Raw genomic sequence first — 17870 nt, 5'->3', positions numbered from 1 at the left:
TGGACCATTGTGTTTTTTCAAGGCTTCATTACAATACATTGCATTATTTAATTCTTTTGTGCCCTTCAGTTAGAACTTAGAAGTGATTGTGAAGGGGAAAATATTAACAGCTGTAAAACTAGAAACCATATCGACAAATCTTGGATGATTGAAGTCTTAATTATAACCAAATTTTTTAATTTGTATGCTTGTGTTTCAAAGACTCGATTGCATTTCACTTCTGCTTTCCCTGAAAATAATTGTAGAGGAAGAAAAATTTGAATTAGCCTGGGTACCATCCTGGTTACCAGGATGGTACCCAGGCTAATTCAAAGTGTGTGGTTAATAGTAGTTGGTGGGAGAGGACATAAACTGACAAGGCTAAATTTGAATAGGAGTAGAAGATGTAATTTTGACAAATCATGGATCAACACAAATTCTAACCTGAAACAATTTTCTATACAATTATCTAATTTCTGTTGTTTCCCCCCTCCAGTTGATGTTGATCGTAAAGGGAGAAGTAGAACTAGAACTAGAACCATTGCTGTAGAACTAGAAGACGTAATATATGTACTCACAAATCACGGATCATCACATGAATTTAGAATAGTAATTTGTGCTTTTGAACACCGGGAACACCACAACAACATCCAGTCATTCTAAACAAGAGTACACCGGCATCTTCTTTCCTCCACCAGGACTTCTGCATGTAGCTAGAACTTTGCTGTAAACCAATGATTAGCCAGGAGTGTTGCAATCCAGGCTATTGTTTACATTAGCACATTTTAGGAAAAAAAAATCTAATTTCTCCTGTTCCCCCTGCAGTTGACGGTGATCGTGAAGGGAGAAGTGGCGGAGTGTGCGCGGGAAAAGGTTTACCAGGCGCAGCAGAACAACCTTCCCGATGCGTTCGCCGACGGGACGCGCAGCGGCGGGCCGAACGGGATCCGCAGCCTGGTGCTGGACGTGCGGGTCCCGGGCCGTCACGTGGAGATCCACGTGCGCTACATCGACACCACGATCGTGCTTCGCCAGATCGGGAACTACCTGACGTTCGCGATCCGCATGCCGGAGGACGTGATTAACACGGGGAACTTCGACGAGGACGGGTTGCAACTGTGCGTGAAAGGATGCCCGCTGAGCGAGAGAATAGACTACGTGGAATTCCTCAGAAACCCTCCGCAGTCCTCCTCGAACACGGTCTTACACCGTAGTGAGATTGCCATGCCGAAAGACATGGCGATTCAGAAGTGCAGGCAGAGCAACGTGACAGACTTCTACCTGGATTCCTGTGTGTTCGACCTGATGACCACGGGAGACGCCAACTTCACACTAGCAGCTAAGAGTGCGCTGGAGGACGTGTACAGATTGCACCCCAACCCGGGGAGAACTCACCGAAACAGAACGATCGAGTCTACAATCTCGGGGTCGCAAACGCCCGTGAACAGCGCCCCGTCCAGAACTCTGCCCAGGCGGACTCTCTCCCTGTACATGCTACTCATCTCCTGTATAATTTTATTAACTAATTGGTCTTATTTTGTAACATAACTAATATAATAATCTAATATATATTTCAATTATAAAAAAGACTTTATATACAACGCTCACAGCACACAACAGATGTACATATGTTGAGAAGAATATGTTGTGCTGTGCTTTTTCTACTATTAATAATTACGGTAGTAGCATTAGTATCGAAGGCACTTCTTATACCTGTACAAAACTTCCCCGAGCCAAAATTGAGCGAGGAACATAACTTATAAACGCTTCAGGAAACATCACGACTCTGTGTCGCCACAGAACTCAAGCTCTACCTCTCCTCCCCTTCTCCTGACCACCGGAACACATTAACAACATTTAGATTTAAGATGCAAAGAATACTATTGGTTAGTCGTAAGCTAAACAAGGCGTACTTCCCAAGTATTAAAGCAAGGTGCCTGAAAAGTATACAAACCTAGGAGGGCCAGATTTAAGTCAGAGGCAAACCAAGAAGCATATTTTGGGAGAGTGGGCTTATGTGACCAGTAGACTCTACATGTAAAGAAGAATTCTTTAGTAAGGCCAAAAAAACAATTGCTCATGCAACTGGATATGATATTTCAAAGTTATATCCAGTTGCTTGAGTGACTGTTTTTTAGCATAACTATTACCTGGATGTCAACTGACCACCCCATGAATGTACTTCTTAGTTTGTCCCTCATTTGATGTGGTACAACTGTCCCACAAAATACCACATCTCAAGCTCATACCTTCATAACTGTTCAAGGTTTTGGAAACACTGGATTTTTCTGGTGTAGACTTCTTTAGTCAACATGACAGAAAAGGAAATTTTTACTCATTTCCCAACTGTATTCGCAGTTCTGGCCATGCTCAGCTGACATTCGAAACCTCGGCCTAACCTACTTCACCTTGCAGTTGAAGCCATTTGAACATGGCCGTTCGGTTCTTGTTACCTCAGTTCGGTTCCTGTTGAGTAAAGATAAAAACACTTTTCCCCTCTACATTTCACCCGCCTAGACGCATGTGAGGCTTAGTTGTATATTTTAAATTATTCAAAAAAGACTTACTAAAAGTATTCCCCTTCTTCTAAGGAAGTTGTAAAGAATAAAGGCCTGTGAAAGGTTGTTTCGTCTCCAGTATGAGTGTGTTTGTGTCTTGTATATTGTGTGTTGTGCATGCTCGGTTCGGTTTCTTTTAGAGCAGTATTACCTGTATCCTAGTCAGCTATTAGATTTCGCTGTAGGTATCCCTGTAACTAGTAGTGTAAGTTCTCTCGTATGTAAACCTGATTTGGGTCGCCCAAATCCCCCTACCAGGGATTATCTCCCCAATTGCTATTCCTTATCACCTATTGGGCTATTTTAGATATCTATGGTGTGCGGTGGTACACAAAGGGCCCTTTCAATGTTTGTTCAAAGGGTAAACTGCGAGTGAATTAGAAAACGTGCTTGTTGTGCGTGTGGTGAATGAATGCCGAACACCAAAAGCGGTCCCACATCAAATGGTTCCCACTCACTTGGGGGCGTCCAACAGTCGGGCTTTTTTTTTGCATGCTAATACATGGTGACAACACCGTGGAAGAAAAGAAAGAAGACATACAACTGAGGAAATCTGTTTTTCTGTCCTAAACTGTTGCCAATCATGTTTGCTCGTAGAGTCATTTTGCAAACGGATGCTGTTGTCGTTATTGTATAGGTTAGACATATACTTCTAGTCGGGCTACATAACACATGTGGACGTGACTTGTATACTTACAAGTCAGGAAATCTGTTTTTCTGTCCAAAACTGTTGGCAATCGTGTTTGACTAAAGAGTCACTTTGTAAGCCAATACTGCCTCTGTTTTGTAGCTTAGATATACTTACGTATTTTTGGTTGGACTAACACACATGTGGGACGTGGCTGGTAGTGTTTTTTGGGCCACGTTTGAGGGAGAAGGTGGGAAAGAAATTCTAGCCGCGCGACGGGAAGCATTTCTTTGGCGCAGACAACAACTGGCCGCCTGTGGTGCAGGAGAGATGGGATAAATAATACAAATACTGCGAACAAAGAACAGCCAGCAAAGGGCGCGAATTCGGGTAGGCGGGTAGGCTGGCATGCAGTAACAATACGTTACTAGTACTGTTGGGGGGAGGGGGGATGTAGCCTCCTTTAGAACTGGGGGTTTGGTTTTCTTCGGCCGTTTTCTGATTAGCCCAGTTCTAAAAAATCGGGGGTGATCTGTTGTTTATATGCAATCAGAAAATAGCACATAAGAGCTCCCGAAGACCCCCCAAAACCCCCAGTTTTTGGCATGCAATGGACAGGCTAGAAGGAATGTCGGTTTGGCCTTGCTTTTCTGGGACTGCATGGGGGGAGGGGGCGGGCAGGGCAGGCGAGACCGATCGGCCGGGAGCCGGGAAGGGACCCCAAGTATGCGGGGGCTCATTTGCATGCGGTCGGACCCAGCAGGTGCGGACCAGGTGTGAACGGTGGACACACGTGTGCACACAAATACTCGGGCATGTGTTGACAGTCGGCCAAGCACCGTGATACCAGATCAATGGTCGTCAGGGCGACGCGCATTAATTTGCTTGTTTAAACAGGGGGGGTTATAAGCTGTGCTGTGTGTGCACGCACCTCCACTGACCAGGATTACTAGTTAGACCCCGCCTCGCACGGCCACAGTGGGTGGCGAGACCGTGGCAGGTCACAAACAAGGGTTAATTAAAAAAGGCGGAGCTTCATAAACACTCCCAAATATACTAGTGTATGTTATATCGCTGCCACAGATTTTTTCCAACTGTCCAGGACAAGATTTGAAAGTTTTTGGACGAAGAAAAAAGGACGAGGAGCGAAAAATTTAGGTGAAGAAAAAATAAATCAAAGACGTTCTTCTGCAAAGTCTTCAACTCCATAGTGAGGCATAGATGGGATATGGGGACTGTCCAATAACAGAGGGGGTTCGACAAGTTATCAAATGCGTGTCCCCCAAGGCCAAACTGACGTATGACACTCCGAAATCAAATATTTGCAGGTTTAAAGTCGACACACACTATTGAAGAGTTTGTTGAAAACTGTTCTGAGTTGGCAAACAAATACCCCGCACGGGTTCGGGGCGATCGGTCCCTTGGTGACATGTTTTGACCTCCTAGGTCATGGACATTTATTTATCTAGGTTTTTTTTTACCGCGTTGCAAATAATATGTAACGTTACAGTCGAACACTTAAATCTGTTACGTCGATGATGGTTAGACCAACTTAAATCTGTTGTGACACTAAAAAAAACTACCACTTGCAGTAGAGTCGATTTTTTCCTCCAATGTGATAAAAAGTAATGTCTAAGTTTTCTAATTTTAGTGTTAAAATGATTACGATGTATCATTTCATACAAGTTAATGCCAGGTTTCTTAGAGTCAATTAGTTTATTAAATACCCACATAACCATATATTCTGCTTTCATTCAAAACGATTTAGCTAATATGAAAACTCAACGTAGGCTTGAAATGACATTGACGATAACAAAAATGTGTGTGGGGGGGGGTGCTCTCCCATATGGAGCCCTAAAACAGTTGTAATGGTCTCCTCCACCCGTCAGCATCAACATTGGTCCTTCCCTTCTTCCTCCTCCTTACCCCACCCCACTCCCAGCACGAACCTCCCCCAATCGCCGCGAACAAATTGATCATTGACCGATCTACCAACGAGTTACAAAGCGATGAATACCATTGCCTGAGGGTGTGGAAGGCAGCCGGGCTATCTGGAGCTGGCAAAGCCGACTCTCTGACTGACTTCCCCCGAAAAGTCCCCGGTGGGATTTCAACCCGAGACAGCCGCGCGCATCTGCTAAACATTTGAAGCGCGGATCCTGTTGGCACGCAATTTACGGCACGGATGCCTGCCTTGATCCTGGCAGGAACTCCGGTAGATTGCACGGTCACGTCGGGAAAGTGTGGCGTGTCAGCAGCGCCCACATGTGGAAATGGAAAGCTTTGCAGGAAGCTCGCCTTGGACTTGATCCTGGCAGGAACTTCACGGTCACGGCGACAGGGTGGGGACAAGTGGAACGTGTCAGCAGCGCCGACAGGCGGAAATAGAAAGCACTGCAGAAGTACAACCCGTCAGTAGCGCCGCCCTGTCGAAATTTTAATCTGTGATACAAAAAGAAAACCTTATGATGAACCCTCGTTAGGCGCCCCCGGGCGGTTGGGAGTTTCGATACTACCACATTGAGTTATTGAGCGAGTTTTATAAAACGTTAATGCGTTCTTTAGCCGGCCATCCTACAACCAGCCGCCCAGGGATCCTAAACGACGTTGCCGGCTGGGTGTAACTAGAGTAGAGATTTTCCAACTAAAAGCCTTCTAACCAATAAACGGGTTTATCAATTTATGGAAATTAAATATTACTTTTTTGCAAACAGAAAGTTGTGCAATACAAGTTTAGAGCACTCACAATGCCGTTTTATGATATCCACAAAAATATTTGGAATCGCCCAACGCTGATAATTTTATAAACGTGTCAATGTAAATGGCATGTACATGCATATGTGCATGCGTCAGTGTGTGAATTTGTAATGTGTGTGCATGTAAATGTGTGTTCGAACACTTACGTGTGTATGTATGTCTGCATGACTGTGTGTGTGTCTGTGTAAGTTCAATTGACAGAGAAGACGGTTGTCTGTAAGAGAGAAGACAAGAAGTCCGAGGAATCAGTGACATTTATTTGCTCCAACCCTCGCAGGCTAAGAACACATGGAGGTGGTCCCTGGTCGGACCACTGTATGTAGGTTTGATGGGTTCTGGGGACAGTAAGTAAAAATGGCGGTACGGTATTGCAGACTGGAAAATAAAGGCTTCATCTCCTTAAATAATTACTTTTCTGACACGGAAAGCATCACAAAGCACTGTCTATCCTCCACAAGTCTCTACCTGTAGCCTGGGTGCCAGGGCCAGAATACAGGCTAGCTCCATGGCTCCAAGTCTAGCCTGGATGCCAGTCCGTTGTCAGGGCCAGTGTACAGGCGAGCTCCTTGGCTCCAGGGCTAGCCTCTGTGCCGGACTTGCAAAGGCCAGTATACAGGCTAGCTCCTCAGCTCCAGGACTAGCCTGGGTGCCAGACTGTGGCCAGGGCTAGTACACAGGTTAGCTCCTTGGCTCCAAGGCTAGACTGGGTGCAAAGGGCCAGTATACAGACTAACTCCTTGGCTCCAAGGCTAGCCTGGGTGCCACAAGGCCAGTATACAGGCTAGCTCCTTGGCTCCAGGGCTAGCCTGGGTGCCAGACTGGGTGCCACAGGGCCAGTATACAGGCTAGCTCCTTGGCTTCAGGACTAGCCTGAATGCCAGACTGTTGCCAGGGCCAGTATACAGGCTAGCTCCTTGGCTCCAAGGCTAGACTGGGTGCCACAGGGCCAGTATACAGGCTAGCTCCCTGGCTCCAAGTCTAGCTTGGATGCCAGTCCGTTGTCAGGGCCAGTGTACAGGCTAGCTCCTCAGCTCCAAGGCTAGACTGGGTGACACAGGGTCAGTATACAGGCTAGCTCCTTTGGTCCAGTGCCAACCTGTCCCCCAAAGAAATTTCTATACACACTTCTCGATCTCAGGGTCTAACTTGGGGATGGCCTGTATTTTTGGTGCTGAGAACAGTTTGGCATCCAGGTTACTCTAGCAGACGGTTAACGTAACACTCGATATATGCCTTGTGCGAGGGGTGATGTTGAGGCATCTAAACGGCTTATAAATATAGAAGTGTGCCATTATTTCGCGATGCCTGCCTATAAAAAAATGGCTTCACAGCTTAAGTCAAACCCACTGCCGAGGAAACGTGTGCAGACGCCATTGCCACTGGAAGTTTCGTCTGCACAGAGACTTTTGTTTTTCTTCACGACTATTTAACATCAGAGGGCATAAATACAAGCATCGGAACCTGTAAATTATTATTAAGTTATCTTCTCTTCCCTATTTACAACAGCCGTTTTTGTAACAATCATACAAATAGTTTATTATTCATCTGTGATACTCTGTTTGAAAATTGGTCTCGTGTCCACGTAAAGTTCTTTCTTTTTTCCTCTCTTTACCTCTGGTGCAACATATCATTTTCACTAAGACAGGATTCTCCTCCTGACGCGAATGTCTGTCAGTGTCTCGAGTCTGTTCTTTCGTTACTTCTATCCCCGTGGTCGAGGGGAGATCTGTGTTCTAAGGGCGATCTGTGCTCTAGAGGCGAGCGGTGTTCTATCAAAGCCCTGTGGTCCTTTGGGTCCTCCCTGGTTCTACTACTAGAATGTTCCTGCGTGTTTGAGGACCTGTGTTCGCTACTGTCTTTCCTCGACTTCTTCTTGCCGTCCGAAGACGAATAAGAGTCATCCTTTTTCCTGCGCTTGTGGTCCGACTGAGAATGGTGCAACCTCTGATCCCCGCCGCGTTCCCCTCCCGAAGACGAGTGACCACCGGATTCGGTGCGACCGCTCCGATGCGAACCGTCTTCCTTGTTCCCGGCGCGGTCTCGGTGTCTGGAAGAAGAGTCCCGGGACGAGCCTGAGTCCCGATCTCGGTGGTCCCGCGAGGACCGGTAGTCCCGGTCGCCACGCTCGCGATCCCGGTGGTCCCTCTCCCTGTCCCGCTCGCGGTCACGATCCCAACGGTGGTCCGCGTTGTACCGGGAGGAGTCCCGCGTCCGGTGGGAATCGTAGTCGCGAGCGCCCGGCCGGTTGTACGCACTGCTGACCTCCCCTCGATGCCTGAAATGTAGTCAAAAGCATAGCTGAAATTGATATGCATGTACAGATATCTCCTCGGCATTAAAACCATCAGTCGAAAGGAGATCATACTATCAATTGTCAAAGGCACTGCACACACATTCCCTCACTACTCCTTTATTTCTCTCTAGTTGGTCACTTTTATTCACTTCATCCCAGTACAAGTAAAACACTTTCAATCGCAGGCACTAGGCAGGTTTGTCAAAGGAGATTAGAAATCCAGATAGAACATAATCAACAAACGGTAAATTCTCTGAGGAGTAAAATGTTTTGGATATAATCTGCTATCTGATGAAAGCTAGGGGGTTTCTTGAGAGTTCCTTACCTTTCCCTGAAGGGGTCCCTGCCGGGCTGGTACCTGTCGTGCCCCCACCTGTCCGCCCCGCCTCCCGTGCCGGCTCTCCCCGCCGTGTGGCCGTAACTTGAGCTGGTGCCGGGCCATGGGCCGTTACTCGTGAAACTGCACAACAAAAACATGTCTTAGTACAGGCACTAGACATAGTAGAACACATACACACACAAGCAAGCACACACAAACACACACACACACACAAAAACACACACACACACCAAAGCAATACCATTCTCATGAGCGATCAAACAAATCCAAAGCAAAGGCCAGCAGACCCTGTTGCACTTTGTGAAGGCATCTTCACCACGTGTGCGTGTTGGCTTCCCCCCCCTCCCCCAGCCACTGCTAAGCAGACACCCCTCCCTCCCCCCTTGCTGTGTCTCCCGTCTCACCTGTCCCTGCTAGCGGAGTCACTTCCCCACCCTGACGTCCTCTCGGAACCCTGAGAAGGCCTCTTCACCACGTGTGCGTGTTGGCTGTCCGACGGTTCTTTCTTCACGATCGTGGAGTTGGAAGTCGCCGTCGGCTTGGTCTTTTCTTTGGTCTGCTTCTTTGGGAAATTGGGGAAAGGACCTCTAGGTCAAGCTTTTCTTGCTTTATTTAAATTACAGCAACACTACTGTATGCAAATTCTTCACAAAGCACTTTTTTGACTTTGACTAACCTAGTTTTATCTGGTAGAGGTTCATTTTTTTCATTACATTTTGACAATACAGATAGTGACTGTCCATGAGACTGATGTTAAGTGATCTTAAAGATACAAGTATTCAGGACCAAGTCACAAAACTTTGTACTGTAAGGCATGACATTCCTTATGAAAAAATGGCCAGCTTCTTTTACAAAAGGAAATCATTGAACAAAAATAACTTTTAAGTGCTAGATATGATAATCAACAAAATTAACAAACCTCTTTCTCCTCCTCCCTCTTTTTGACAGCATGTTTGTATAGTTTGAAGAGTTTCCGGGCATCGAACTCCGTGAACTTGGATACGAATATCCAGAGATTACTGGAAAGACGACAGAAACATTGTCAGTCATGAATGGACAAGAATGGCACAGACACTAAATTTCTTTTATTCAACACAAGTTACAGTAAATTAAAGCACTTAATAGTACATTACAACTTCGTCATAACAAAGACACCTTAGCTATTTCTACACTGAGTTGATAGAAAGTTTAGATATGCATGTTACTATTGTTAGTTAACCCCAACAAAAACATTTTTCAAGCAATTGTATGTACCCTCTCCTGATACATAGACTTCAAAAACAACTGCATTGCATATTTCTAAATCTAAGTCTGATGGCATTTTTTTTATTATGTGTGCGTGTGCCAAATTGATAAAATTAAGATCCACACTTACTTTCTCCACTTCTTGACTTCCTCGGCGTCTGTCCATTCCTTCAGGCACTCCATGATGCGGTCACCTATTTTCAGCAGGCACTGCCTGGTGTGGTTCAGCTGTTCCTCCTCCGTAAGGCCCTCCTCAGGCTTGTCCAGCTGTTTTAGTGCCTTTTTAACTGGTCTCATTCTCTCCTTGCACTGTTCAGGGGAAAAGATATGAAACAGAATCATTCGATGTCCGGTACAATTCTTCCAAGCTGCAATTTTTATGTGTAATCTAAACAAAAGGCAAAACTGCTGAAGACATGCACTAAGGGGACTGATAAAATCTAGTCAATGTGACAGGTGGTCACTATAGACAGGAGTCTAAATGCTTGTGTCAATGGGAAAATTATCTGAGAAACCAGCAAAAAGTGGTTCTAATGTAGGTGGTCACTGGTCGAGATTTGACTGTACTGTACTCTTGTGGCTGAAAAGAATATTTTCATTAAACAAGAAATCCTCACATCAATACATACCATGTTGAAGGTTTCCTTGCCCAGATCGTCCATGTCTTCTAACACAGAGTGTTGTGATGCGTCCGGGTCCAGGTCTGTGTTCAGGGGCTCTTTCTTGTTCTTCTCCTTGGGTTTTGCTGGTGTTGTTTTGTCAGCAGACTGAGGGGAATAATAAACAAAGGTATTAAGAGAATAAATCAGACAGTAATACATTATAAGTATTCTTAGTTACAAAATCACGTAGAAAAACTTAGAGACATTAACCATAACCTTGAAGATACTAGTCTGTAGACAAATTCAAATCTACAACCAACGGTAAGACTTGGAGAAGAGATGCTGTTCTACTAACCCGAGGGATCGTTAAGACTGTCACTAAGCAAATTTGTTGACGAAAAAAAGAAGAAAGATGTACCCTTTGACAATTTTGAAAAAAAAAAAAAAGATGAACTCTTTGACAATTTTGGGGGTTTTGGGTTTCTTGGCCCGTTTGACTTTAGTCTTGACGACGGGCTCCTTGATGTCGTTTTTTTTATTCCTTACTTCCTTCTTTTTTTTGTAATGGCAACTTATTTAAGTGGCACTGCCTAGAAATTATTACTGAGCAAATTAGTTTTATAAAATATCATACCTCTTTAACAATCTTGGGTGTTTTGGGTTTCTTGGCCCGTTTGACTTTAGTCTTGACGGCCAATTCCTTGATGTCCGTTTTGTCACTTTTTTATTCCTTCTTTCCTTCCTTTTCTTGTAACCATAACTTATTTGATTCCTAGAAGTTGTCTCTTGACCATGTACTAAGCAAATAAAAACAAACAAGTACCCTACCTCTTTGACAATCTTGGGGGTTTTCGGCTTCTTGGCCCGTTTGACTTTAGTCTTGACGACAGGTTCCTTGATGTCAGTTTTGTCATTGCTGTCCTCCACCTCCCCCTCTTCGAGCGGTTCCCGATGCTCCTCTGGATCGAAGTTTGGTTCGTCCACCGGAGCCTCGTTCTCCTTCCGCTCCACGAACTTGACCTTGGCCTTGGGTCTCTTCACCGCGGTCGGGTCTTTGGGCTGTTTGGGCATCCGGGGTCTTCTCTCCTTCTTGATGACCTGCATAAATGTACGACAACAGGAGAAACTGAGTTTGTGATTAGGCCACACTGATTTAATTTTATGGATTACATCTGTGTGCACATTGAGTTTCGCCTGTTCACACAAGAAAAAAAAATCACCTCCTCTGATGCTCTGGCCTGGGTGCCATCCCCTGTGGTCCATGGTACATGTAGTTAGGGAGCCGGCGGTAACTATAGAGGATGGCAACGAGGCTGCTGAAGCTCCATGGAACTCCAGAACACAGTACAGTACCGACTCATAAATGCCACAAAAGGCCAGCACGTGCTGGCTTGTTGTAAAAGTCACTATGGACTACCACAAACTTACAATACCAGCTTTGTATTCCTGTGGTTTAGCAGCATTTTTTTGGCCTGATTTTTTGGCCTGATTTTTGATGTGGTCTCCAAAAATTCAAGATTACTTCATTTTAGCACCAAACCCAAGACCTGCCTCACCTTCCCCTCTGCGAGTGCCTCCTTCTTGACTTGGTCCTTGTTCAGCAGTCTGATGAGGTACTCTGCTCGGGACTGCAGGTGTTTGGCCTGGGGCTTTTTATCCTCATCCAGGAGAATCTGTGGGATGGAGAAACAACATTAATTAGTCATTAGTCAAAGATGCTAGTGTGTGAAAGGCAGTGTGGTGTGTGTGTGTGTGTGTGTGTGTGTGTGTTTGTGTTCAGTGTGTGTTTTGTGTGTGTGTGTGTTTTGTATTTGTATTTATTAAGAATGAAGAGACTCATTACACTGGGTCAGCCAAGGCAGCTCATGCTGGTAACAGCTGACCCACAATACAGACAAACATACAAAATAAGAGTGTGCGTTTGTGCGTGTGTGTGTGTGCCTGTGTGTGTGGGTGTGGGTACATGTGTGTGTGTGTACATGTGTGTGTGTACATGTGTGTGTGTGAGTGCATGTGCATACCTGTGCACATGAAGTTTTATACCTTATCTGACAGATTTAGCTCAGGGTCCATCTGCACTATATCCCAGCTGCCCATCCCGTACTCGTGTGTGTGTTTGTGTGTGCGTGCGCGTGCGTGCGTGTATGTGTGTGTGTGTGTCGGCTACATGCTTGTGCACATGTAGGACCTACCTTATCCGACAGATTTAGCTCCGGGTCCATCTGCACGGTGTCCCAGCTGCCCATCCCGTACTCGTAGATGCCCACCAGCAGAGCGGAGTCCTCCTCCGCAGCCCAGTCCACGTCCCAGTGGGCCAGCTTGGCCCTGCACGGCAGCCGGAACTTCTTCCTCTCCTCTGGGTCCTCGGGAATCGCCTTGGCCAGCGGCAGCATCTCCTCCTCGTGTCTCAGGATGGACGGAGCGTTCACCGTCACTGTGGACAGCTTCAGGGTCGGGCCGCGCTTCTTTCCTGTCATCAGAGGAAACAGCAACAGTTAATGATTTGTTTTGTATATTTGTAGTACTTATCTGCACAAAAAAAATACAGAAAAATTAATCTAAACACGTGAACAGGAGAGAAGAAGCTTGAATGGCTGATACTAAGCCCTTCTCCTTTAAACTTACCAAATTATAAATGCAATCCTAATTAGAAGAATAAAATAGAAGACAAAGCAGATGGACTATGGAGCTTCTTGGAGTTCTACATGAAAACATAATGTGGAAACCGAACTGTGTCTCTATTCAGAAGCTGACAGCAACATACAAGAGAGCTCTATCATTACATAACAGGCTTTGTCTATTTGATGCTTAAAGGCTTGAATGGGTTGAAAAGGTGTTAGGTTACAATTATTCCAAAAATGTTGCTAATCTAAATAAATAACCAGATAAGGTTTCTAACAACAACTTGCCATCGAATTCTGGGTTCTCCTTCATCTGTTTCTCATACTCCTCGATAGCCTTGACGCAGCCGTCGTGTAGCAGGTCTCCCAGTCGCTTCAGGTCTGCGTACGACTTCTCCTGCAGCTCCGCATCGCCTGCTATAGCCTCTAACCTGGAGGGGGGGCAGACACAGGGACCACAGTTATCAAACAAGGACTGAGGTGTTAAAAAATAAGCTATAGCCTCTAACCTGGGAGACAGATGCAAGGACACATAAACAAGTTGATATGTAGAACGACAACTGTGGTTTAGGAGATCAATCCATAACAGTAAGTGATGAGGGACCATAACAAAAGGAAAACCTTGTACACGATATTGGAAGGATATACAGAAAACACAGATTGACAGATATGGTACAATTTTAATGATCTAACATTCTTAGATGGAACACTGCAAATCTTTAGCCAGAAGCTGTAGGCTGATGCAGGTTGTACTCACCTTGTGAGGGGCATACCAAACTTCTTGTAGCTCTTAACAAACCTGAAAGGCAATGAAAAAATGTACTGTGAAATGAAAATATGCTTAGTAGGGGAAGAAGCAACAATATTTTTAAAGCTTTTCTTTGAGCAGAAATGGTTATTTACTACTCTTAATAAAGGCCACTGAATTGTGCAGTGTTGGGTACAGTATATTCATTGATACATCACCAACTTGTCTGTACTCATGTTTCTTTTACCCATTTTGTAATTATGTATTTTGTCATTGTGTTTTACTTTCGTTTTATGTTTTTTAGTACAAGGCATCACAAAAGCAACTATGCTTCTTGCCTTTTTTTTTCTTTCAATTTGAGGCAGCCGCCTTCAAATAGATAAAGATTCTGCTGCCTTTTGGGGCTAGTACGAAATGGGGTTCGCCAGGCCTCCATCCGGGTGATTTGTAGTGAATCACCAACTCCCAGACAGTGATAGTTTTGTACCATCGCACACCGGTGCATGCCCCTTACTCTTTTTTTCGAAAGGTGCGGTGGGTTCTTTAACGTGCGCGGGGTATGGCTCTCCCCAAACACGGGACCTCCATTTAACGTCCTATCCAAGGGACGTCCCTAACCGAGGCTAGGTACTCATTTACACCTGAGTGAAGTGAGGAAAGTCCAAAGGGCATTTCCCAAGGGCATTTCCCAAGGGCACAAGATCAGTGACAAGGGACCTCCTGGTTCCGAGCCAAGGACGCTACTGCTACGCCACATGACCCCGCAATATATGTCAATAAAAGAAAAAAAAGAAGTACCTCCTGACTTCGGGGTCGGAGAAGCCCTTGATGGTGTCCCTGGGTACGGTCCTGGGCCGGCCGCGCTTGCGAGGCTTGGCGTCGGCGTCGCTGTCCGAGTCACTCTCGCTGCTGGACGAGGCGCGTTTCCGCTTCCGCCCGCGACGGGTCGAACCCTCCGACTCACTCCCGTACTGCAGCTGAGGTGGAGATGTTAACATTTATTTATTCATTTATTTATTTATTGCATTGGGTGTTCAGCCCTCACAGTCAGGGCAGCCCAACTAGCCTTTGGCTATTACAATGGGCTTGCCCAGCTGACAAGACATGACTAAACATTACGGCAACATATAAGGTGGCTTAATCTGCAAGACACATGTAACATTCCATTCACAATTTACACACATCAAGAGCACTACAACATGCCCGGCAGGTTTTTAGTTATTAAGGGGAGGAAAGAAGGTAGCAAGAAATTTAGTAAGTGCAGTTCACAACATTGGGGATTGTTGGGGATTCAAACCTAGAACCTATATAATAATAAGTCAGCAACCCTAACCACAATACCCTTTATGAACTGTCTAACTGGGATTTGAACCCAGAACCTTTAGATTCTAAATTAGCAACCCTAACCACAAGACCACCCATTACAACCACTGAGATTCTAACCCAGAACCAGAAGAACCTTTAACACAATCCTTAGACCACCCCACCTTGGTGACAAACTTCCTCTGCCTGGGCGGTAGATGCATCTCGATCAGTTCTCGTTGTTTTTCCTCGTCGTCGACCTTCTGCCGCTCGGCGGCGGGGATGATGTCTTCCCACGTCTTCACGGCCGGCTCCGGCGGGAGCTCCTCTTCCATTGTGGAGAAGTTCGCAACTTTGAACTGTGAAAGCAGCTCGTGCCCTGCGCCCGCGTCGTCTACCATTTCTGCTGTCTCCGCACGGCGCAGGATCTCATCTATGTCCATTTCCTGTTAGGACCAATAACTTTATCTATCATGGTGGGTTTGTGGTAAGAGGGAAAAGGGGGCTTTCACAGTGATTTGACTTCACACTTGAAGTCTGCAGAAATTATATTAAATCACTGAATTCTTTGACTGAAATATGCAAATATTCATTTATTCATACATTCATTATGATAGTAACATCTTTTTCTCGAAACACAACAATCATCATTCATGAAACTTAACTGACAAACTTACAGGCATCTCTTCTTCCTCCCCTTCATTCTCCTTGAAGAGGTCCTCAGCACCAAATTTCAGGATAGCAGACAGCTCTTCCTTGTTAAAAGGTGTGGAAGTGCTAGAACAAAAGGAATAATCATTGATGTAATTGTAAACTCTACAAACAATTCTACCAGGTCACACATATCAGTGACTGGGAAAAAACAATCTACGATGCAATGTCAGCCAATAAACTGTGCTAAACTAGAGCTTTCTAAAGCACACTGTTTTTCAAGGTGGGAGTAGGTATATGTAACATGGCAGATATATGTGTATGGGCGTTAACCATAGTCAAAGTCATACTTTGTACAGCCACTTAGCACAAAGTCATTCTCAATCATTTTTCCTATCAGTTTGAAACGTCATGTTTATGTTAGATATTGTAGTGAAAATCATGTGGCATCACGCACCTTGCAAGCCAATATGCTAGCTGGATTCCAGAACCTTTTCATTTGTTAGTCCATTTCACTTTATATCAATCAACATTTTTCTGTATGTTGAAGAGCAGTGTTCTTTGCATGATATCAAACTCCATAAGCTGCATACAGCAAATTACCAGGCAACACACAGGCATGCTAAATTCCAACATGTCACCTACCATAGGTTTCCACCACCACTTTGTTTTCAACATGAAAGATGAAGGACAAAACATTTTTTAAACTACTGTAACAGGAACTTTGTTTATCCTTAAGTGAATTCCTATGTTTCATTAAAATGTTATTGTAATTTATTGAGCTCCAAGAAGAATAGTGTTCACTACATGAAAAACACTGATGGAGATCTGGATAAAACAAAACCACATTCTGGCATACTCATTTCCACCTGAGGGAAGTCGTGTTGAGTGCCTTTCCCAAGGGCACAAGGTTGGTGACTCAGCAGGATTTGAACCCGGGACCTTTGGGTTTTGAGCCGAATGCTCTGCTGTTATGCCACACAAATCCACAAACCGAATGTAGCTTATGTAGTAGCGTGCGTAGTCCAGTGGTTAGCGATCCTGCCTCTGGACTAAGAGGTTGGCAGTTTGAATCCCGGCTGTTGTCGCTCACCCGACATGCACACTACTGTTTAGGGTCGCAGTCCTTAGGACGGGACGTTAAGCCGTGGTCCACTGTTCATTGCGCTTGTCGAAAAGAGCTAGGAGAATTTCCCTGGTACAATGAACCTGTAAATACTGTACATAGCACCTGTCTTCTGTCACGACCAGTGGAAGAGTAGCTCTTCAATGAGCTAAACTGGTTCGAGATCACTTTCACAAACTGAATCTGTTGCTCACCTGGAAGGAGCAGATGACTTGGAGAGGACAGTCCGTCCCGATGTGTCCATCCTCTGGATCACCAGGTGGTCCAGAACCATCTTCTTCTTCGCTCTCTCGATGATGTCCTCCTCCACACTGCCTTTGGTCACCAGACGGTAGATGTTCACCTGTGGGGGGACAAAAGGCAAGGGTTAGGAAGGTAAAAAAACAGATTGTGTGCAACTTAGCGTTGTGGTCTGTGTTACACAAGGAAAGGAGGTCTGGAAGACAGCCGCCCACCTATACATGTGGATGTGCAGAAAAGACACACAGGTCTACAAGCGGATGGCATGGGGAAGGCTCTGCAATACAGAAGTTTAAAGCTATGTGGTTCTAGTGGCAGAGTCTGAAGAGAACTGGCACTCAACATAAGACAAGTATCATGTTAGGTTTAGAGAATGCCTCAATTTGGCCGCACTGCACTTAAAATTTCATCTAAACTGAGGATGATCGGGTGAAGATCTTACCAATTCTTAGGCATCACATTTCTAGGAATCAAAGGGAAAGCATTGCTAGAAATGTTGCACAGTAGGCTAGTGTGTATCTTCCCCCCACCTGTTTCCGCTGGCCTATCCTGTGTGCCCTGGACTGTGCCTGGATGTCGTTCTGCGGGTTCCAGTCGGAGTCGAAGATGATGACGGTGTCGGCCGTGGCCAGGTTGATCCCCAGCCCTCCCGCTCGCGTTGACAGCAGGAAACAGAAGTCCTGATGAAAGGACAAAAGAACATTTGAACATCTGTTCTGTTACAAATACACCAAGCCTGAGCATCAGTGTGCAAGCACATCTAACCCTCGGAAGACGAGG

General features: G+C 45.3%; 2 protein-coding genes across 7 annotated transcripts in view; one reads left to right on the top strand and one right to left on the bottom strand.

The window, feature by feature from the left end:
• The window catches only part of LOC109482598 (repulsive guidance molecule A-like), a 41489-nt gene extending 38886 nt beyond the window's left edge, over positions 1-2603 (top strand). For all 6 annotated transcript variants that reach the window (XM_019785383.1, XM_019785379.1, XM_019785382.1 and 3 more), the window contains exon 4: positions 805-2603. In XM_019785383.1, coding sequence (XP_019640942.1) covers positions 805-1527 — 723 coding nt within the window. In that variant the 3' untranslated portion in view covers positions 1528-2603. The remainder of the gene's footprint in view (positions 1-804) is intronic.
• Positions 2604-7437: 4834 nt separating this feature from the next.
• Positions 7438-17870, bottom strand: part of LOC109482587 (chromodomain-helicase-DNA-binding protein 1-like) — a 40877-nt gene continuing 30444 nt past the window's right edge. Inside the window, exons 24-39 of the mRNA XM_019785364.1 lie at positions 17621-17770; positions 17045-17193; positions 15751-15850; positions 15259-15519; positions 14570-14748; positions 13781-13822; positions 13312-13454; positions 12595-12872; positions 11959-12075; positions 11231-11500; positions 10430-10567; positions 9931-10109; positions 9475-9574; positions 8960-9117; positions 8541-8675; positions 7438-8197 (exon numbers count right to left, since the gene is read on the bottom strand). Coding sequence (XP_019640923.1) covers positions 7594-8197; positions 8541-8675; positions 8960-9117; positions 9475-9574; positions 9931-10109; positions 10430-10567; positions 11231-11500; positions 11959-12075; positions 12595-12872; positions 13312-13454; positions 13781-13822; positions 14570-14748; positions 15259-15519; positions 15751-15850; positions 17045-17193; positions 17621-17770 — 3003 coding nt within the window. The 3' untranslated portion in view covers positions 7438-7593. The remainder of the gene's footprint in view (positions 8198-8540; positions 8676-8959; positions 9118-9474; positions 9575-9930; positions 10110-10429; positions 10568-11230; positions 11501-11958; positions 12076-12594; positions 12873-13311; positions 13455-13780; positions 13823-14569; positions 14749-15258; positions 15520-15750; positions 15851-17044; positions 17194-17620; positions 17771-17870) is intronic.

Source organism: Branchiostoma belcheri, unplaced genomic scaffold (assembly GCF_001625305.1).
Source record: "Branchiostoma belcheri isolate BF01 breed outbred unplaced genomic scaffold, Haploidv18h27 scaffold6, whole genome shotgun sequence".
In the NCBI taxonomy this organism is placed as follows: Eukaryota; Metazoa; Chordata; class Leptocardii; order Amphioxiformes; family Branchiostomatidae; genus Branchiostoma; species Branchiostoma belcheri.
The sequence above is the reverse complement of the archived record's forward strand: the minus strand, read 5'-3'. Positions and strand labels throughout refer to the sequence as shown.